This window comes from Ammospiza nelsoni, chromosome 2 (genome assembly GCF_027579445.1).
Source record: "Ammospiza nelsoni isolate bAmmNel1 chromosome 2, bAmmNel1.pri, whole genome shotgun sequence".
Taxonomy (NCBI): domain Eukaryota; kingdom Metazoa; phylum Chordata; class Aves; order Passeriformes; family Passerellidae; genus Ammospiza; species Ammospiza nelsoni.
The window spans coordinates 103,484,343-103,500,813 of NC_080634.1; the positions used below are offsets into that span (position 1 = coordinate 103,484,343).

Here is a 16,471-nt window from a genome sequence, read left to right on the forward strand (position 1 = left end):
TTCTGTTATTTTTGGCAGACCAGGCTGCTGAGGGGGAGCTGGAATTAGACGTAAAACTGTGATATACTGTGATATAATTTACATAAGAGCTACATAAGGGCTCCCTTATGTTTATTCACAGGCTTAATCCAAGCTCACATGCCTCCACTGTGTTCCAGCCATGAAAATTTGTTTACTATTTCTAAAGGCTAATGAGACCTATTTATGGGTTGCAGGAGTTGGTTTTGACAGAGAGGCTAGTATACGCTGCTCTCTTGTTCATTCACAATCTGTACTACAGCGGAGACGAAAGTTGAGGAGGAGGAAAACCATCTCTGGCATCCCCAGAAGAGTGCAACAAGAAATAGGTGTAGTATAAATACACATCTTCCATAGATAGCTTTCTAACCAACTTAAATTGCAGGGATATGAGCTGGTAGCTAGTCTTCCAAAGAAACAAAACCTTGAAAGTGTAAATACTTGTAAAATTTAGGAATGACATGTTTTGTTCTTTTGATTTACTACAGTAAGAAAAGCTATATTACTCCATATGGCCTTGAAGGACTGGGGGTCTTACTGAGTAATATAGATGTACGTGTTCAGCTCTTATTGTGTAAATGTTAATCAGTTCTTTTTTTCTTTTTCATTTTATTTCTGTTATGAACCCATAGTTATGTGCATAAAAAGTAACTAGATTAAGTGAAAGTTTTTTCTTGCTTCAGGGGAGTTTAAGGTAAAGAACTGACAGATGTTACTCCACAAAGTGATGATGAGTTGTCACAACAGCTGGATAACTTAGATGAGTGGTTGAATATCCACCAGAGATACAGCTGCTGGTACTTTACGGGAGCTTTGCTAAACATTCCTTTTATTTATCACACTCCTCGATTCCTTCCTATTATTCTTTATCATCAAGAATATTTGCCTTAAACCTACCAAATTACCCCACTTTTTGTCAGGGTAAATTAGGAGCAACTCTGTTGAGGGCAAATTCAGTGTGAAATTCTTATTAACTCAAAACTAAACTAACAGAATTGCTATTTCTTAATATTCATCTGCACCTGAAGATGGCTCTGGTGTTTCAGTTGGTTGCCATGAAACTCAACTGGAAACAGAAGAAATGTGTTTATGATAGGGAATAAGTAATCAGAGAACCTATGAATGAAAGATCCTTTTGTCTTGCAAATATTCTTGATAGTAAAGAAGCAGATAGTGGAAATACTGAACAGACGGGAAGGAGAAAAAAGAATTATTTTTAGAAGCTTATGGAGTATTTTGTCCAGTAGCCACTCCCGAAAATTTTAAGTAGCTGAAATAATCTTAAGAACTGAAAACTTAGTATTTGTCGTAATATTTAGCACAGCAAGCTCAGCTCATTCTCACATTGAGAATGCATTGCAGAAGTCATGTTGTAGGACTAGAATTTCCCTACCTCACCGGCAGGAGATCTGCCTTATGAATTCTTTATACAGAACTTAAATTTGGTCCAATGCTCAGAAAGATTAAAAAATAAAGAATACAGAAGATAATATCTTCTTGGGTTGCTCTGTGGGTTGTCTCATGCCAGGAAATGTGGAGCTCTCTCCCACTCACCCAGCTTTCCATGTGTCCTAGATTCAGACGAGTCGCCAGTGGCGAGAGAGCGCAATGTGATTGTGCACACAAACCCAGAATTCCCTGGCTCCAGCAACAGGAGGTTGGGGACCCGGGATTCGGAGTGCCAGACGGAAGAAATCCTGATAGCTGCTCCCTCCCGGCGACGGATCCGTGCCCAGCGCGGGCAGAGCGTGGTCGCCTCCCTCTCCCACTCCACTGGCAACATCCTGGTGCTGGCAGACAATGGGGATGCAGTCTTTGCTGCCGCTGTGAGCAACCGCATCCGCTCGCGGAGCCTCCCCCGCGAGGGCGCCCGGGCCAGCGAGGGCCATCAGGATGCCACCACCAAGAGTGCAGGGTACGAAGCAGAGCACTTCCTAGCTGGTCAGGAGAGGATCCCGAAAAAGGGGAAGGAGATCTTGAGCAAGCAGAGTTCACAAGAGTGCCAGCCCATTGGTTTAACTTGTCCTCAGCACCTGCATAGCCCTGAGCACAGCATCAGCGAGAGGGGGAGATCGCGGCTGTCAAGGATGGTCGATTCAGGCAGCTGTGAAATTTCATCCAACTCAGACACCTTCGGGAGCCCAATTCACTCCATCTCCACAGCAGGAGTCCTGCTCAGCAGCCACATGGACCAGAAAGATGACCACCAGTCCTCCAGTGGCAACTGGAGTGGGAGCAGCTCCACATGTCCCTCCCAGACATCTGAAACCATTCCTCCTGCTGCCTCTCCTCCCCTAACAGGCTCTTCACACTGTGACTCCGAGCTGTCACTCAATACCGCTCCCAATGCCAACGAGGACTCCAATGTCTTCATCACAGAGCAGTTTGGTGACCACGCAGACAAGGTCAGGGGCCACAGGGCAAGCTCCTTCACATCCACTGTGGCAGATTTACTGGATGACCCCAACAACAGCAACACAAGTGACAGTGAGTGGAACTACCTGCACCACCACCATGACGCCTCCTGTCGCCAGGATTTCAGCCCTGAGCGCCCAAAGGCAGACAGCCTGGGATGTCCCAGCTTTACCAGCATGGCCACCTATGACAGCTTCCTTGAAAAGACCCCCTCTGACAAGGCAGACACTAGCTCACACTTTTCTGTGGATACTGAAGGATACTATACCTCCATGCACTTTGACTGCGGTCTGAAGGGTAATAAAAGCTATATTTGCAACTATGCAGCCCCAGGCTCCGAGAGTGGCCAGACTGGGAGCGTGACTTCCAGCCTAGCTGACTATGCCTGGCAGGAGTGTGTGAGCCACAGGAGGCAGGCACGGCAGTGCATCTCACTGAAGAAACCAAAGGCAAAGCCAGCCCCACCAAAACGCAGCTCGTCTTTGAGGAAATCAGAGGGCAGCACCGACCTTCCCGACAAGATAGAACCAAAGATCGGTGGTGGGCAGCATGTCTCTCACACTGCCAGGGAGATGAAGCTGCCCCTTGAGTTTTCAAACATACCTTCCCGAGTGGAAGGCCCCAACCTGCCAGCCAAGCAGGAGCTTCCCTGGCCAAACCAGGATGATGGTGGGTTAAAGGACACTCCATTTGACACCACCAGTATCCCCTCCTTTAAAGATGAAGGTGCTGAACAACCTCACTATGCAGACCTCTGGCTTCTGAACGACTTGAAATCCAGCGATCCTTACAGGTCCTTGTCCAATTCAAGCACTGCTACGGGTACTACAGTCATAGAGTGCATCAAGTCACCAGAGAGCTCTGAATCCCAGACGTCTCAGTCTGGGTCACGAGCTACAACCCCATCCCTCCCCTCTGTTGATAATGAGTTTAAGCTGGCCTCCCCGGAGAAGTTGGCGGGGTTAGCCTCACCCTCCAGTGGGTACTCCAGCCAGTCAGAGACGCCCACCTCTTCTTTTCCAACAGCTTTCTTTTCAGGACCATTGTCTCCAGGGGGGAGCAAGAGGAAGCCAAAAGTTCCAGAGAGGAAGTCATCGCTGCAGCAGCCACTCTCAAAAGATGGCACCGCCTCAGTGAGCAAAGACCTCGAACTTCCGATTATACCTCCTACTCACCTTGACCTAAGTGCTCTTCACAATGTCTTGAGCAAGCCCTTCGCTCACAGGCACCAGCTGCACACCTTTAGCCACAGCAAGCAGAGCGCGGTTGGGGACGGCCTGCAGCCCGGCCCTCCCTCTGCCCTCGCCATCACACCCTCCGTTCTCAAGTCTGTCCACCTCCGGGCAGTCAACAAGCCTGAAGGAGTGAAACATAAAGGCAGTACCCCAGACCTGCTCTGCATACAGGAGACCACCTTGATGGCAACTGAGGTCTCTCCAGGCAAAATGAGGCCACTCTTAGCTAAGAAACCAGTATCACGCCAATACTCTACAGATGAGGCCATAATGCTCTACATTGACACTTCCCCAGCAGAAGCAGGCCCTGGAAAACCACCTTTAGAGAAAAGCTCCTCTTTTGGTGGGCAGAGTAGCTGTGAGAGAGAAGCTGTAACTTCAGCAAGCATGGGTCTGGTTGAAATCAAACCTGGGAATGACCAAACACACCTGGCCGCTGAACACTTACCAGAAAGCTCTCCGAATCAGACATGTGCCATCCCCATGGATGGCTTTCAGAAGGGCTCAGCTGTCCCCACAAGTGATGATGAAACAAAGAAATCTGTCCAGGGAGCAGAAACAGTGCACGATCTTCAGCAAGTGCAGGCTCAGCAAGAGCTCTCCACAGGCAGCGAGGGGAAGGTGGAAGTTAGGCCTGTGGATGAAAGCCCAGCTCAGGCTGAGGGACCAGCCATCACCTATCATTTTAAGCACGAACCCGACGTAAGCCACCATGTGCCTGGGAATATCAACTATGAAGCAGAGATGGCAGCGGTAGATTCACTCAATGAAGAGGGTAGCAAGCAGGAAAACGATATCACATCAGGTATCCCAACCAAAAGTGCCTCTGATGACAGCAGGGCAGACGAGACGGTGGGCGGCACGGATGAGCCTTCGCTGAAAGGTCAGTTGGGAATTCTTTCTGTGTCATACCCAATCAGGTGGTTTTGGATGGGATGGTAGTGGAATCAAAGCAGAGTGGCACATCAGCTTCCCTCTGTAGGTTTAAGCATAGACACCCCTTGCTTTGTCTGTTAGTTGGCCAGCTAGCCAGCTCACAGCTATTTAAACTTTTCCAAAGTATTCAGACTGCATTTGTGGTATTTATTTCCTCCCTTGTGCTACATTTCAGCTGAAAAGATAAAAGTGAGGAGCATTGGCCCTGGGTACAAGAGAGTTTGATTATCACAGCTATTATGTAAATGGGAGATCTTGTTTCAGTGCTCCTTTTATGGGAATATCCAATATGGAACAGACATGACTTTTAGATTAGAGGGAAAAGGCTGTATAGTAGTATCACCCACTCAGTTGTGAGCGGAGCTGGTGCCTCCAACTGGCAGTGCTCTTGCAAAGTGCAGTGGAGTCTGACTCATAACGTGGCTTCTCTCCTTTTTAAGAGTCTTCTCCAAGTGACGAGTCCATCATGTCTCCACTGAGCGAGGAGTCACAGGCTGACACTGAGGATGCCTTTGTGTCTCCAAACAAACCCCGCACCACTGAGGATCTGTTTGCAGTCATTCACAGGTGACCGAACCTTGTGGCAATAGGAAATGGTAACATGCATCCCTGCACAGCTGTCCAGTAACAATAGCTGCAGGATGGTTATTCTATGTTTAAGTCTTGTCCTCAAACTACATTTTTCAGTTAACTCAGTTTCATTTTCTAAAAGGCATCTTTAAAACATGTTTTATTATGGCCTGGAGTGCAGTCTGAGTACCTTCATGGCATGTGTGGGGTGCTTTACAGATAAAAACATCAAGCTGTTCTCTCTAACCAACATACACATCTTCAAAGCAAACTACCTGCAGTGGTTCCTGTCTTCTGCCTACCAGTCTACCAGCTCTAGTCTGGTGAAAGAATTGTTGCAGGGAGAAGGGTATGAAAAGGTATCTCTTCAATTTTAGAGTATTTTGTAGTCAGCTGAAATTTGGGATCACAACTGAAACTGAAGTTTTCTGATACTGAATAGATTATGCTGCATATTATTACTGTCTAAATTTCTGTATGTATTGTTGTCTTTACAAAGACTTGGTTGTGTATACACTGTCTTGGAAGAGGCTGGATGATGTTGAGAGGAACTCTGCAGCTCAGTGCCATGAGACACTGATAGCCTCCAATATTTTACAGAGGATTTGAGAGAACTGGCTAAATATAAAAGCATCTGTGAAACTCCAGGAGAGCGCTAAGCATTATAGTACAAAAATAATATATGAAAGAGTTCTCCTTTGTGTTTTTACAGATCAAAAAGGAAAGTTCTTGGGAGAAAGGATTCTGGAGACCTTTCCGTAAGAAACAGATTGAGAGCTTCATCTGGGACCAGCAGCCAGCCTCCCACCAGCAGCACACTGCCTACCAGCAACCTGCCACCAGCCAGCAACGTGGGCACTCCCATCAGCAGTCAGAGGTCCCCCGGGCTCATATACAGGAATGCTAAAAAGTCCAACACATCCAATGAGGAGTTTAAGCTACTGCTCCTTAAAAAGGGCAGCCGATCTGATTCCAGCTACAGGATGTCTGCCACAGAGATTCTGAAAAGTCCTATTTTGCCGAAGTCTCCCGGAGAGCTGACAGCAGACGCCCTTCAAAGCACGGAAGAGTCTCCTCCCACAACGAGCCCTGATGCATTATCGCCGCTCTCCCCCTGCTCCCCCAGGGTCAACACGGAAGGGTTCTCCTCCAAGAACTTCCCCATGTCGGCGTCGTCGCGTGTGGGGCGGTCGCGGGCCCCGCCGGCGGCCAGCAGCAGCCGGTACAGCGTGCGCTGCCGGCTCTACAACACCCCCATGCAGGCCATCTCCGAGGGGGACACCGAGAACTCGGACGGCAGCCCCCACGACGATCGCTCTTCTCAAAGCTCTACATAGGCTGTGCGGGTGCCAGGACCGGGCTGCCAACACCACTCAAGCTCTTAAGGATGTCAACGTAAGAGGCCAATGCTGTAGGAATCACAACAAAAAAGGAACAAAAAGAAGAAAAAGAGAACAATCACAGGGCAATATCAATGCTTCGGTGTGTATGCATTTGGAAGACGCTGGGGAAACAAAAGGACTACAGCTGTAGCTATTTATTACACTACATTTTCTAAAAGGATGAAGAAATGCTATGCCTGTTCTGTTTTCTTTTGGCTTCATTTGGTTTATCCCACTCTCATTTCCATTGCCACTGTAGATTTCAAGACTATTCACTTTCCATGGAGTTAAAGGTGACTTTGGGTGGGTTTTTTTCCCAGAAGCTGCCCATCTAGAAACAAATCCCTCACTGTAGTGCTTCCCTAGGGAGAAAACAAAAAAAAAAAAAAAAAAAAGAAAATGCTCTTGAGAATTGGTATTTTTCTACACTAAAATGAGCTGAAACAAACTTTAGAAAAAATTAACAAACATATGTAAATATCATATTTTTGATAAAAATTTGTAAATAGAAGTATCAAAAAGTGGACATGGCAAATGATTTACTGCATAACAGCTTTGTTTATAGAAGACAAATGAATTCAATTGTAATAACTGTATTCTGTGAATACCATTTTCATATCAAACATGAAACATGGCCACCAATAACCACTTTCAGTGTGACAGGCCTGAAAGATGGCATTGAGCAGTGGAAAGCAGGAATTTTACAACTTAGTTAAGGAAATTGAAAGGCTGACTGTGAGGGGATTAAAGAAACCATTTGTCTTTCTAAGGCAGTTCTAAAGAAGCTAACTGGAAAGCAGAGCTGGGAGGGTTACCGTGGGGAAGATGAGTGTGTTTCTGACAGAACAAAGCTGGGTCTGATGCTAAGCCCCGAAGGGTCCCACCCCACAGCCTCCCCTGGGCCTTTATTCTTGCAGGGATTGCTTCAGAGAGGATAGATGTGAGAGGAAACAGTACTTAACTTTCATATTCCTATTAGGCTATTGGGACACATAACACAGTCATAACCTGGTACCTAAAATCTTTAAACACAATTAGTTTCTGGTTCATAAAAGGAAACAAATAAATTATAAGCATGCAAGAAGCGCTTTCAATTTATCAATAAATATCTGCAATGAGTTTTCAGTGAAGCTTTCTCTTTGTGCTGATGAGATTCATGCTACCTAAATATTTACAAAAATGACACTGTGAAAACATAGCTGGGAAATAGGTATGTGTATGCATTATTTATATTCATTGCTGAGCTGAGGAGGGGAAAGCTCCAGTTCATTGTGCCAGCCACGTACAGTAGGGATCTTGTCTGGGTTTACCAGAAACACAGAACAGGGTGAGGGACTGGGTTGGGGTGGGAAAGGAGATAAATCAAAGTAGCTGCTTTGATACAAATGAAGGCAGGGAGATAAAAACTGAATTACTTGAAGTTACTTGAATATTCTCATCTTAAAACCACAAGAACCCATGAGTTGCTTTATACTTTTAATTTTTAAACAGAATAAAACCAACAGGCCTGATTCTCCTTTGGGCCACCACAATTTCCACTGATGTAGCCCCATCTGTGCCACTTAGAGGACAAGGCCCTCTTTAGCCAAAACTCATGCAGTTGCCATTGGTTGCTGTAGTATATGGTTAGGAAAAGAGGAAAGATTAGTGCAGAGAAAATAGTGAAGGAGGAATGGAGTATGCAGTAGAACAGATCAAGTAGGATGGCAGAAAGAGCGTTCTTTGGTATAAAGGTATAAAGGAATCAACTAAAAGCTGGCTTTAAACATAAGTAAAGGACTGGAGGTGGGATGTGTGAATTTTTATTTTAATTATGTAACGTATAAAGCTGAGAGTTATTTAAAGAAGGTAGATCATGTTTTAAAGAGGAAGGTTCTATCTAAAACTGTTACAATTTCAAGGAGTCAAAGCAAATCAGAGCAGTTTAACATACTCAACAATTTATTTCCCAGAAGGTCCACATCTGATTTTGTCTAGACATTGCCACAAGACATGTATTATTCAGTTTCCTACTGTCCTCCTATGTCACCAGATTGCATTCAGTTGATGAGGTGGAGTCACTGTGCATGTGATAGTTGTGTTGGGATGAGGGGTGATCCACCAGTTGAAGGGCTGCGAAACTGTCTAAAATAGTTTTAAAAATGTAATGGGAGAAAGGTTTTGGAAACAAAATCCTAATCACATTAGTAGCTTAGGTAGGAAAATAAGTCTGAATACAAGTGAAGTGGATGATTGAGAATGTTTTAGGACAAAATGCTCAGCATAGAACAAACCACCTTCTGGAGAATTTGAGAAAAGCTAATTTAGATAATGTGCAGAAAATCCTTAGTTTGTCATCTTCAGTCATTTTCCACAAAAATTTTACCAGAAGCACTTTTACAAAATGTTTAATAGTCCTGAGTTAAATAGTCATTCAAAAAAGTAAAGAGAATACAGCTGAATTGACTTTGATGATACTGTTGTTTATTACCAATCAATAATTTCACAGACATCCTAAATAAATACATATGTATACACTAGGGTTTTTTTTTTTACCAGAATAATGAGGCAATATTTCACATACAGAACAAACACAAAACAATCCCACTGGAGTATAGTCTCCTTTTGCTTAATTTTCTAATTTATATTTAGCAGACTGAAACCCAAACAGATTCTAAATTCTCTATGAAGAAAAGAGTTGAGAACAAATGTTGAGAGTCAGAGGAAGATGAATGGCAGGGAGACCTGTAGCATTCCAAGTGTGCCATTAAGGCACTGAGGACAGGCCACAGAGCGAAGGGAACATCACTCACCTCTTGAGACAGGGTACAGTACGTGCCTCAGGTAACTGCTGAACCATCATTTCAACCTACTGTTCTGTTGCTTGCACTTAAATTATGAAAATTATTTCTTAAGTTATACAGCTGTGTTCTGAAAAATAACATCTTCCCCTTTTCTTCTTTGGTTTTTTCTTCTTTTTTTTTTTTTTTTTTTGCCTTTCTGTTTTTCTGTTTTTGTTGTTGTGACAGCATAGAGGGCGAGGGATAGTTGTAGCAAATAAAGCATATGTTTGCTTTTGCCAAAGGTCAGAGATTGAGTGCATTTGCTGCAATGGTGGCAGATAGAGAAATACTGTAGGTTATGACTTAAAAGAATTTTAAAAAATTTAAGAAGGTTACAGTGTAACTATTTTGGTACTAGCACCAGTTCATGCTGGCAGAAAAGACAATGGTTTATGGACTTGCATCCATTTTGTATTTTTGTAATATTTGTAAATATGAACTTTTTAAATTGTTGCAAATATGGTTTCTTTTGTAAAATGTTTTCAAAGTTTACATTAAATCCAAGCCTTTGTATATTTTAGAGCTGTGCAACACTTTAAGTCTTGTATTTATTTTTAGTAAAAACAGTGACAGTTTCATTGTGAACCCCTCTCAAAAAATGTGTTGGAAAAGTTTGATTACCTAGAAAGTGTGTATAGAAACTGCAAATAAACGTGACTGCAATTAAATCACATTTTCTCTTTACTTTCTTGTAATGAAACGTGAAGTCTAATCTACAGACCACAAGTATGCTATTTCCCAAGGTCACCTTCAGCACATTACCATTTCAAACCTATTTAATTCTGCTTTCTCTTCTACTGATTTTTCATAAATTGAGTAAAGGAAAATGTCTATCCAAAACGCCACTGACTTTAAGTGCCCACCAGTACAACTTTGCCAGAATCTAGTAACTGCTGAATTCACTATGTGGCTTTTGCAGGTAAGAAAAAGCTAAGAGAAAAAATAGCTGGGATGAAAAATGGTGGAGAGACCACTACTTTATCTTCAGCTGGGAAAGGAAACAAATTGCAACACTTCAGACTCAAGATATCAAGAATCCAGGAGCAGGATCTTATCAGATAAAGCAATCCTTGGGAAAAAAGGGAGGCCACAGATTATGAACACAAACTCTGAAGAGCAAACACTAGTTCATTTTAAAATGGTTCAATTATCAGGAGATTGAGATGTCAGGACATGGAAGCTAAGTGTTTAAACAACAGCCCCTCACAGGTCTCTTTGAAAATGGATATGAAAATGCACATCAGGAAACTCAGGTTTCAGCTGTCATCTTGTAAGTAGCCTTGAAACACTGTACATGGTGCTTAAGAAATGCATATGGAAAAAAAGGCTGAAATGTGCAGGTCTGGTGCTACAGAAAGCATGGCAACAGAGGAACTTTGGGGAATACTGCTACAGGGCTATCTGCAATTATAGTTTTCAGCACTATGAGGACTGCTCCAATGATATGGTACCCTTAGAGCAGTCTCCAAGTGTGACTCAGCTGGCATAACATTTAACCAAATGGTCACATAGTTAATGATTATGTAGATAATTTCCGGTGGTCTTGTGTGCCTTTCCCATCCCAAAAACACAGGTAAGCAAGATCTGCACAAAAAGCTTAGCCCACAGGGGCAGACACAAGCTGGTTTTCCATCTGCCCATTTCCGCCTGTATTTCTTCATGCTCAGTGAAGGAAAGACTAAACATTAAACGACACAAAATATAACCAGTGTTTTTTTATATATGTAAGGTCCCAGGCCCCAAGAGGGCAATCCTGGGCTACCTGGTCTGGGATAGCCACAAAATGTTGTATCCTAGAGGGCAGTCATGGACTGTCTACTCAGAGGTACATTTGGGATACCCTTGAACTAAATTATGGTGAAACAATGCCAAAAAATCAATCAAAAAGTTTTATTTATGGCAGCAATTATTTAAATCTTATGATAGGTTAATCAGCCTGTCGCAGCAATGATTTAAATAGTTCTGAACAGTCCATGGATTGACCTTTTTAGGAGAGGACGAAAGGAAAAAGGAATCCATAATTGTGGATCCCACTGTAGTCTGTTTCAAAATATTCTTGCTCTCTCAGTAATCATCACTCTCTGATGGTGGGTACCACCAATCAGTCAGAGCAGTTAAGTTGCTAGCCAGCAAGCCCAAGACTCATGGGGTGACACACACCCACATTAGCCCAAGACTGTGTACCTAGGATCCCACCCATTCAAACCAGGGAGGACAGGACCACTCCCTCACAAGACACGTGCTATAGTCCCAGGGTCAGCAGAAGGAAATCATGAAAAGGCTAATGGATGGTGTCCCCGCACAGGCTAGCAAAATCAGTGCTGGAATGGTCAAATTAAGACACCCGAAAAAGTGACTACAGAGAAATGTGATGTAAGCCTGAGTGCACCACCCCCTTGACAGACCAAGGCAGAGACAAGAATGCACTGGAGAATGCCCAAGATGGAAACCAGAAGCCTATTCCCACATAGATGGGGGATGGGCTGAGACTGGATTAGGCAACTCAACAACAACACACAAGGATAAAACCTGAGAATCCAAGTTGATACAGTAAGGATTGGAAATTATCATTTCAGGAGCAAGGCTGACAACCTTTGGGCTCTGCTTGCTGCAGCGAAGCACACAGAGAAACTGTTGCTAAAGGAACTGCAAGAGAAATATTCAAGTAGACTGGAGGACTCTTAAATCAAAATGACAGTAAGCCTCACTCCCTCCACTGAACATAGAAATTAAATTAAAGTAAGGTACCCCTTGGAGACATCACTCCTTTGTGGTAGCAGAATAGCTAAAACAAGGTACCTCTTGAGGTGTGAAGAGTGGGACTTTGGAATTTACTTAAGGCACCCCTGGAGAAGACCACTCCTGTGCATTTGTTGAACTGTGTTTGCTGCAATACTGCTTGGAACTGCAAATGAGAAGATCTTGCTCTGGACTATGGATCACCGTTCTGATACTAAGTGTGGTGGTCAATGTAGTTACATTGTTACATGTTCAATGGTATTTGCCTTGTCCATATGCTCGGCAGAGTAGACTGCTAGAAGCAAGAGTCACTGGAACCTCACCTGGGGACAGCCAGGTGGAACTTAGCCTCAGCCATGTCTGCCTTCCTTCGCTTAGGTTCTCCTGATCCATTGGCTTTGAGGTTTTTTTATGTCCTTGTTTTAAGAAATTATTTCCCACACTGGATTTCTTTTGAGGGGGAAGATTGTGCATAGAATGAAAGAATTTCCACTAACAAATCTAACTGATGTGGACAGACATCTCTGTGAGAAGCAGCTCACTTTTCCGTAGAACTGAAAGAGGACAGTATTCAAACCAAAAAAACTATTTATTGATATCACTGATTCAACTGAGTTGTTTCTCCCCTCCGAGAGGTAAACACAGACACCTAGTTTAAATGGAAACCTTTTTATACCCTTTCATGGCCCAGCATGATCCTGTCCCCTCTCCCACTGGCTGGGTAGTCATGGACTTATACTCTCTCCTGAATACATACTCTTCTTCTTGGGGTCCTAATTTTAAATTTATCAAGGCCTGTTCAAGGTAGCTGGATCCCAAAAAATAGAGCCCCTGACACCCCTAATCCTGTGCATCATTTCCTGATTCCATCATCTGAAAGGTTTTAACTGCCCTCTGTAATTCTGGATATTCTCGTTTGAAATGTCCCACCTTTCCACAATACAAGCACTTCTTGGGACCTGTCTACCAAGTGCTCATTATCTCCCATCCTCTTCCCTGGGGTCTCCTAACATTCGCTTGAAGGCTTCTTTGGGCTACTCCTCTTCTGACGCAGCTCACCAGAGCCCAGGCTAGCTCTTGAAACTCCGGCACTGCACCACGCGTGGGGAACTGCCTTGGGATGGCGATTTACCACAGGCAGAGCCTGTAGAGCCACTTGCTGTACAGCGCCAGATATAAGCTACAACAGGGACAAGGCAGAGGAGAAAGGAGGAGGCTCTCTCTCTTGAGGTTCCACAGGAAAGGGTTTATTCCAGGTGAAGGGTATAGGAAGGAAGAGCCCCGAGCACCTCTGTGCACAGGTTTTTAAACTGATTCAACTCAGGGTGGTTACAAACAGTTGTCCAATGGAGAGATTTCAGGGGATGAGTAAGGAGCGTACATCATTTGTTTGGGACCAATCAGGGTAGGGGAGAGGAGAGGGTGGGTGATATGAGCCACTGGGACTTCCAGGAGTATTCCAAAGGAGTGTTGCAGTAAGGGACTGGCCCACGGTGAAAGTGGCAAGAAAAGTTCAGGGATAAGGGGCGGGGTTGCCTTGACAGGCAGGGAAAGAGCTGGAACAAAGAGCAGGGAATGTACAACAAAAGGAACCACAACAAATCTGATTCCACCTGTGCCCATAACCATGGGGGCCCATGGAAGCTTCCATTAAAGACCTGCTTTATTTATTATCTATAATAATATTGTCTGGAATTCTCGATTCAGGAAACAGTACTGCCTCTGCACAGTGTGAATGCAAAAACTTTGGTTGAGTAATAGATAATAGAGTGGACTGCTAAACAAAACGCTTGTTTTCTTTAGCACTCAGCAAGCAGAAGCATAAAGCAGGATACAGCTGGTCTAGAGAAATAAAATTCCACTGAAAACTCTAAAATTCTTCTGTAACTACTTCTAGGAATCATCCATGTGATGGTTTAGCTCAAACTAAGGAAACAGAAGACTCTACCCTACATCAGTATAATGTGCTTTTCTGGAGACAAACTTTATTTGTCTGACATAGAGCTGCATCAGTCTATATTTGCAGAAAATCTACACGTGAAAATTACACTTAAAAAGCTATTATTTTCATGAAAGATAAAAAAAGGAGCATGATGCACATTAGTACAGAACCAGAATACCCATATGTCTTCGCATTTTAAACACTGATTAGAGCGTGAAGATGAAAGACATTTCCAGTCAGTATTGCAAAACTGCATTTCACTTCTGCAGAGTGACTCCTCGCATGACTCCTCAGAAGACAGTGTTACAGGAAGTGATGAATAGTTTGGAGACAGATCTTTGATAAGAATTACACACTTCAAAATAGTGTCTCTTGCACCATGCAAAGGAAACAGCTGTAATTCTTAATTTAAAATGTTACAAATGAAAAAAATATTAAGGAGTATTAAAGAGTCAGAAAGGGGGATATACTTGTAGAACCCAGGTCTGACTGTCCTGAGACAGCAGCAGCCACCAGAAATAATTCAAGATCAAGGGGATCCATCCATTTCCCATCAAGGAGAAGGTAGCAACTGTAAAGAATGGAGCAAGGGAGGGTAGTCCATGCTTGGGATAGCAAGCAACATCCTTTTTTCCCCACCTCATTCCCCAAGGTCCCTCTGCACAACAGGCAAGAGGTTTTGCACATGGAAAGCCAGCCAAAAGCTGAAGTGAATAAGGGTCCAGTTGCACCAAAGATGTCACCACCATCAGAAAATAAATAAGAAAGCCTGTGGGTAAGAATTGCAGACCAAGGAAACAAAGGGAATCTTGTCATTGATGTCTAGTACAGGCAGCCTGATAAGAGAAGCCTATTGACAAAGCCTTTTTGCTTCAGCTACAGAGTGTGCTCACAGGCTCTTGTTCTGCTGGAAAAACAGCACAATGCTGCATGTGATTCAGAAGACTCCTGGACCCAGTGTTGTCCAGGGCACTCAAGCTCCCCCACAACACTTCAATTTTACCCTCAGACACATGCCCCCCTCACCCCTTGAGACCCCACTCTAGCTCTATGGTCTCTCCAGCACCTGGCCAGGATTCCCCTGGTCCTCAGCAGCAAGGTGCCCCATGGTCCCACCTTTAAACACACTCCTGACTCTGGGCCACCTCTCCACTTCCTGAGCCATCCAGTTTTACCTTCATTAGTGCTCACACGTTTACTCACACACCTGCACTCCAGAACTGCACCATGGGCACACAGGCCCTCTGTTGTGTCTGACCCCCCTACACAAATGTATGCACGTATCCCAGAGAAAAGCTAGAAAAACATTTACTACACCAGAGTCTTCTTCCTCCCCAATTCACCTCAATCCACCCCTTTCCCTGATTTTTATTAATTTCCTAAACAGAACTTTCCATACATTTCCTTCACTTTCTTTAAAAGTTCTTGGTTGAACCTGCAAGGATTGCTCTTCCTTTTGCCTTGTATAGTGCTGCTGAACTGTACTTTCTTTGATCCTGCAGGCTGTCATAGGCCACTTTGCTGCCCCAAGCCATAAGCAGATCAGGTCCCATAACTACCCACATCCAATATTCTTACACTGTGTCACTGCATTTGGGACACTGGAATGAGCTGCCCAGGAAGACAGGGGAGTCACCACCCCTGGTGGTGTTTTACAACAGAACTCAATATGACTTAGTGCCATAGTTGATAACATGATGTCAGGTCTATAAGTTGGGCTGGATGCTCTCAAATTTTGTCTTTTCCAACCTAATTAATTATTTGATTCTTCCCACCACTCCCTGAATAAAAACCCCCAGAGAGATTTCTGTGCCTGCAGGGGGGAGCATGAGGACATCCAAGGGGCATCTGGGCAGGGCATCTTCTGGACCTGCTGATCCCAGCCCTGAATCAAAAAAAATAGGGGGCTCTGCAGACCACCAAAACTTAACGTTTTAGTGTGCTAAAAGAACCAGACACGTTTATACCCTGAAACCTGGAGCAGTGAATGGCACGGGCAACAGACTCTGCCCTCACGCAGGGCCCCAGGGAGCAGCTCGGCAGCCCCGCATTCCCCAGGAACCCAAAAAAACTGCACGAACCGGAGCTGGCTGCCCTCAGCGTGGCCTCGGCCAGCACGGAGTGTGGCAGCGCCAGGGAGCCGAGAGGAGAGAGCCCGGGCATTTTCCTAACTCCAAAGCCGCGCCCGACAGGGCACCTCCGGCGGGCTGCTGGAGGAACGGGCCCGCCGACGGACCAGCTGCTCCCAGAGCGGGCCAGCGGGCTGGCTGCCTGCTGCGGGAACCACGGACAGGGCTGCTGCGGGAGGGGGCCGACTCCCAGCGGGCGGGCTGGCTGGGTGGGTGCTGCGGGAACCATAGACAGGGCTGCTGCGGGAGCGGGCCGACTGGCTGGCGGGCTTGCTGGCTGCTA

The 16,471-nt window shown here is 44.7% G+C and overlaps 1 protein-coding gene across 1 annotated transcript in view; it reads left to right on the forward strand.

The window, feature by feature from the left end:
- Positions 1-6,990, forward strand: part of NHS (NHS actin remodeling regulator) — a 246,207-nt gene extending 239,217 nt beyond the window's left edge. The window contains exons 6-9 of the mRNA XM_059466854.1: positions 216-347; positions 1,594-4,551; positions 5,045-5,171; positions 5,887-6,990. Coding sequence (XP_059322837.1) covers positions 216-347; positions 1,594-4,551; positions 5,045-5,171; positions 5,887-6,511 — 3,842 coding nt within the window. The 3' untranslated portion in view covers positions 6,512-6,990. The remainder of the gene's footprint in view (positions 1-215; positions 348-1,593; positions 4,552-5,044; positions 5,172-5,886) is intronic.
- The last annotated feature ends 9,481 nt before the right edge of the window (positions 6,991-16,471 follow it).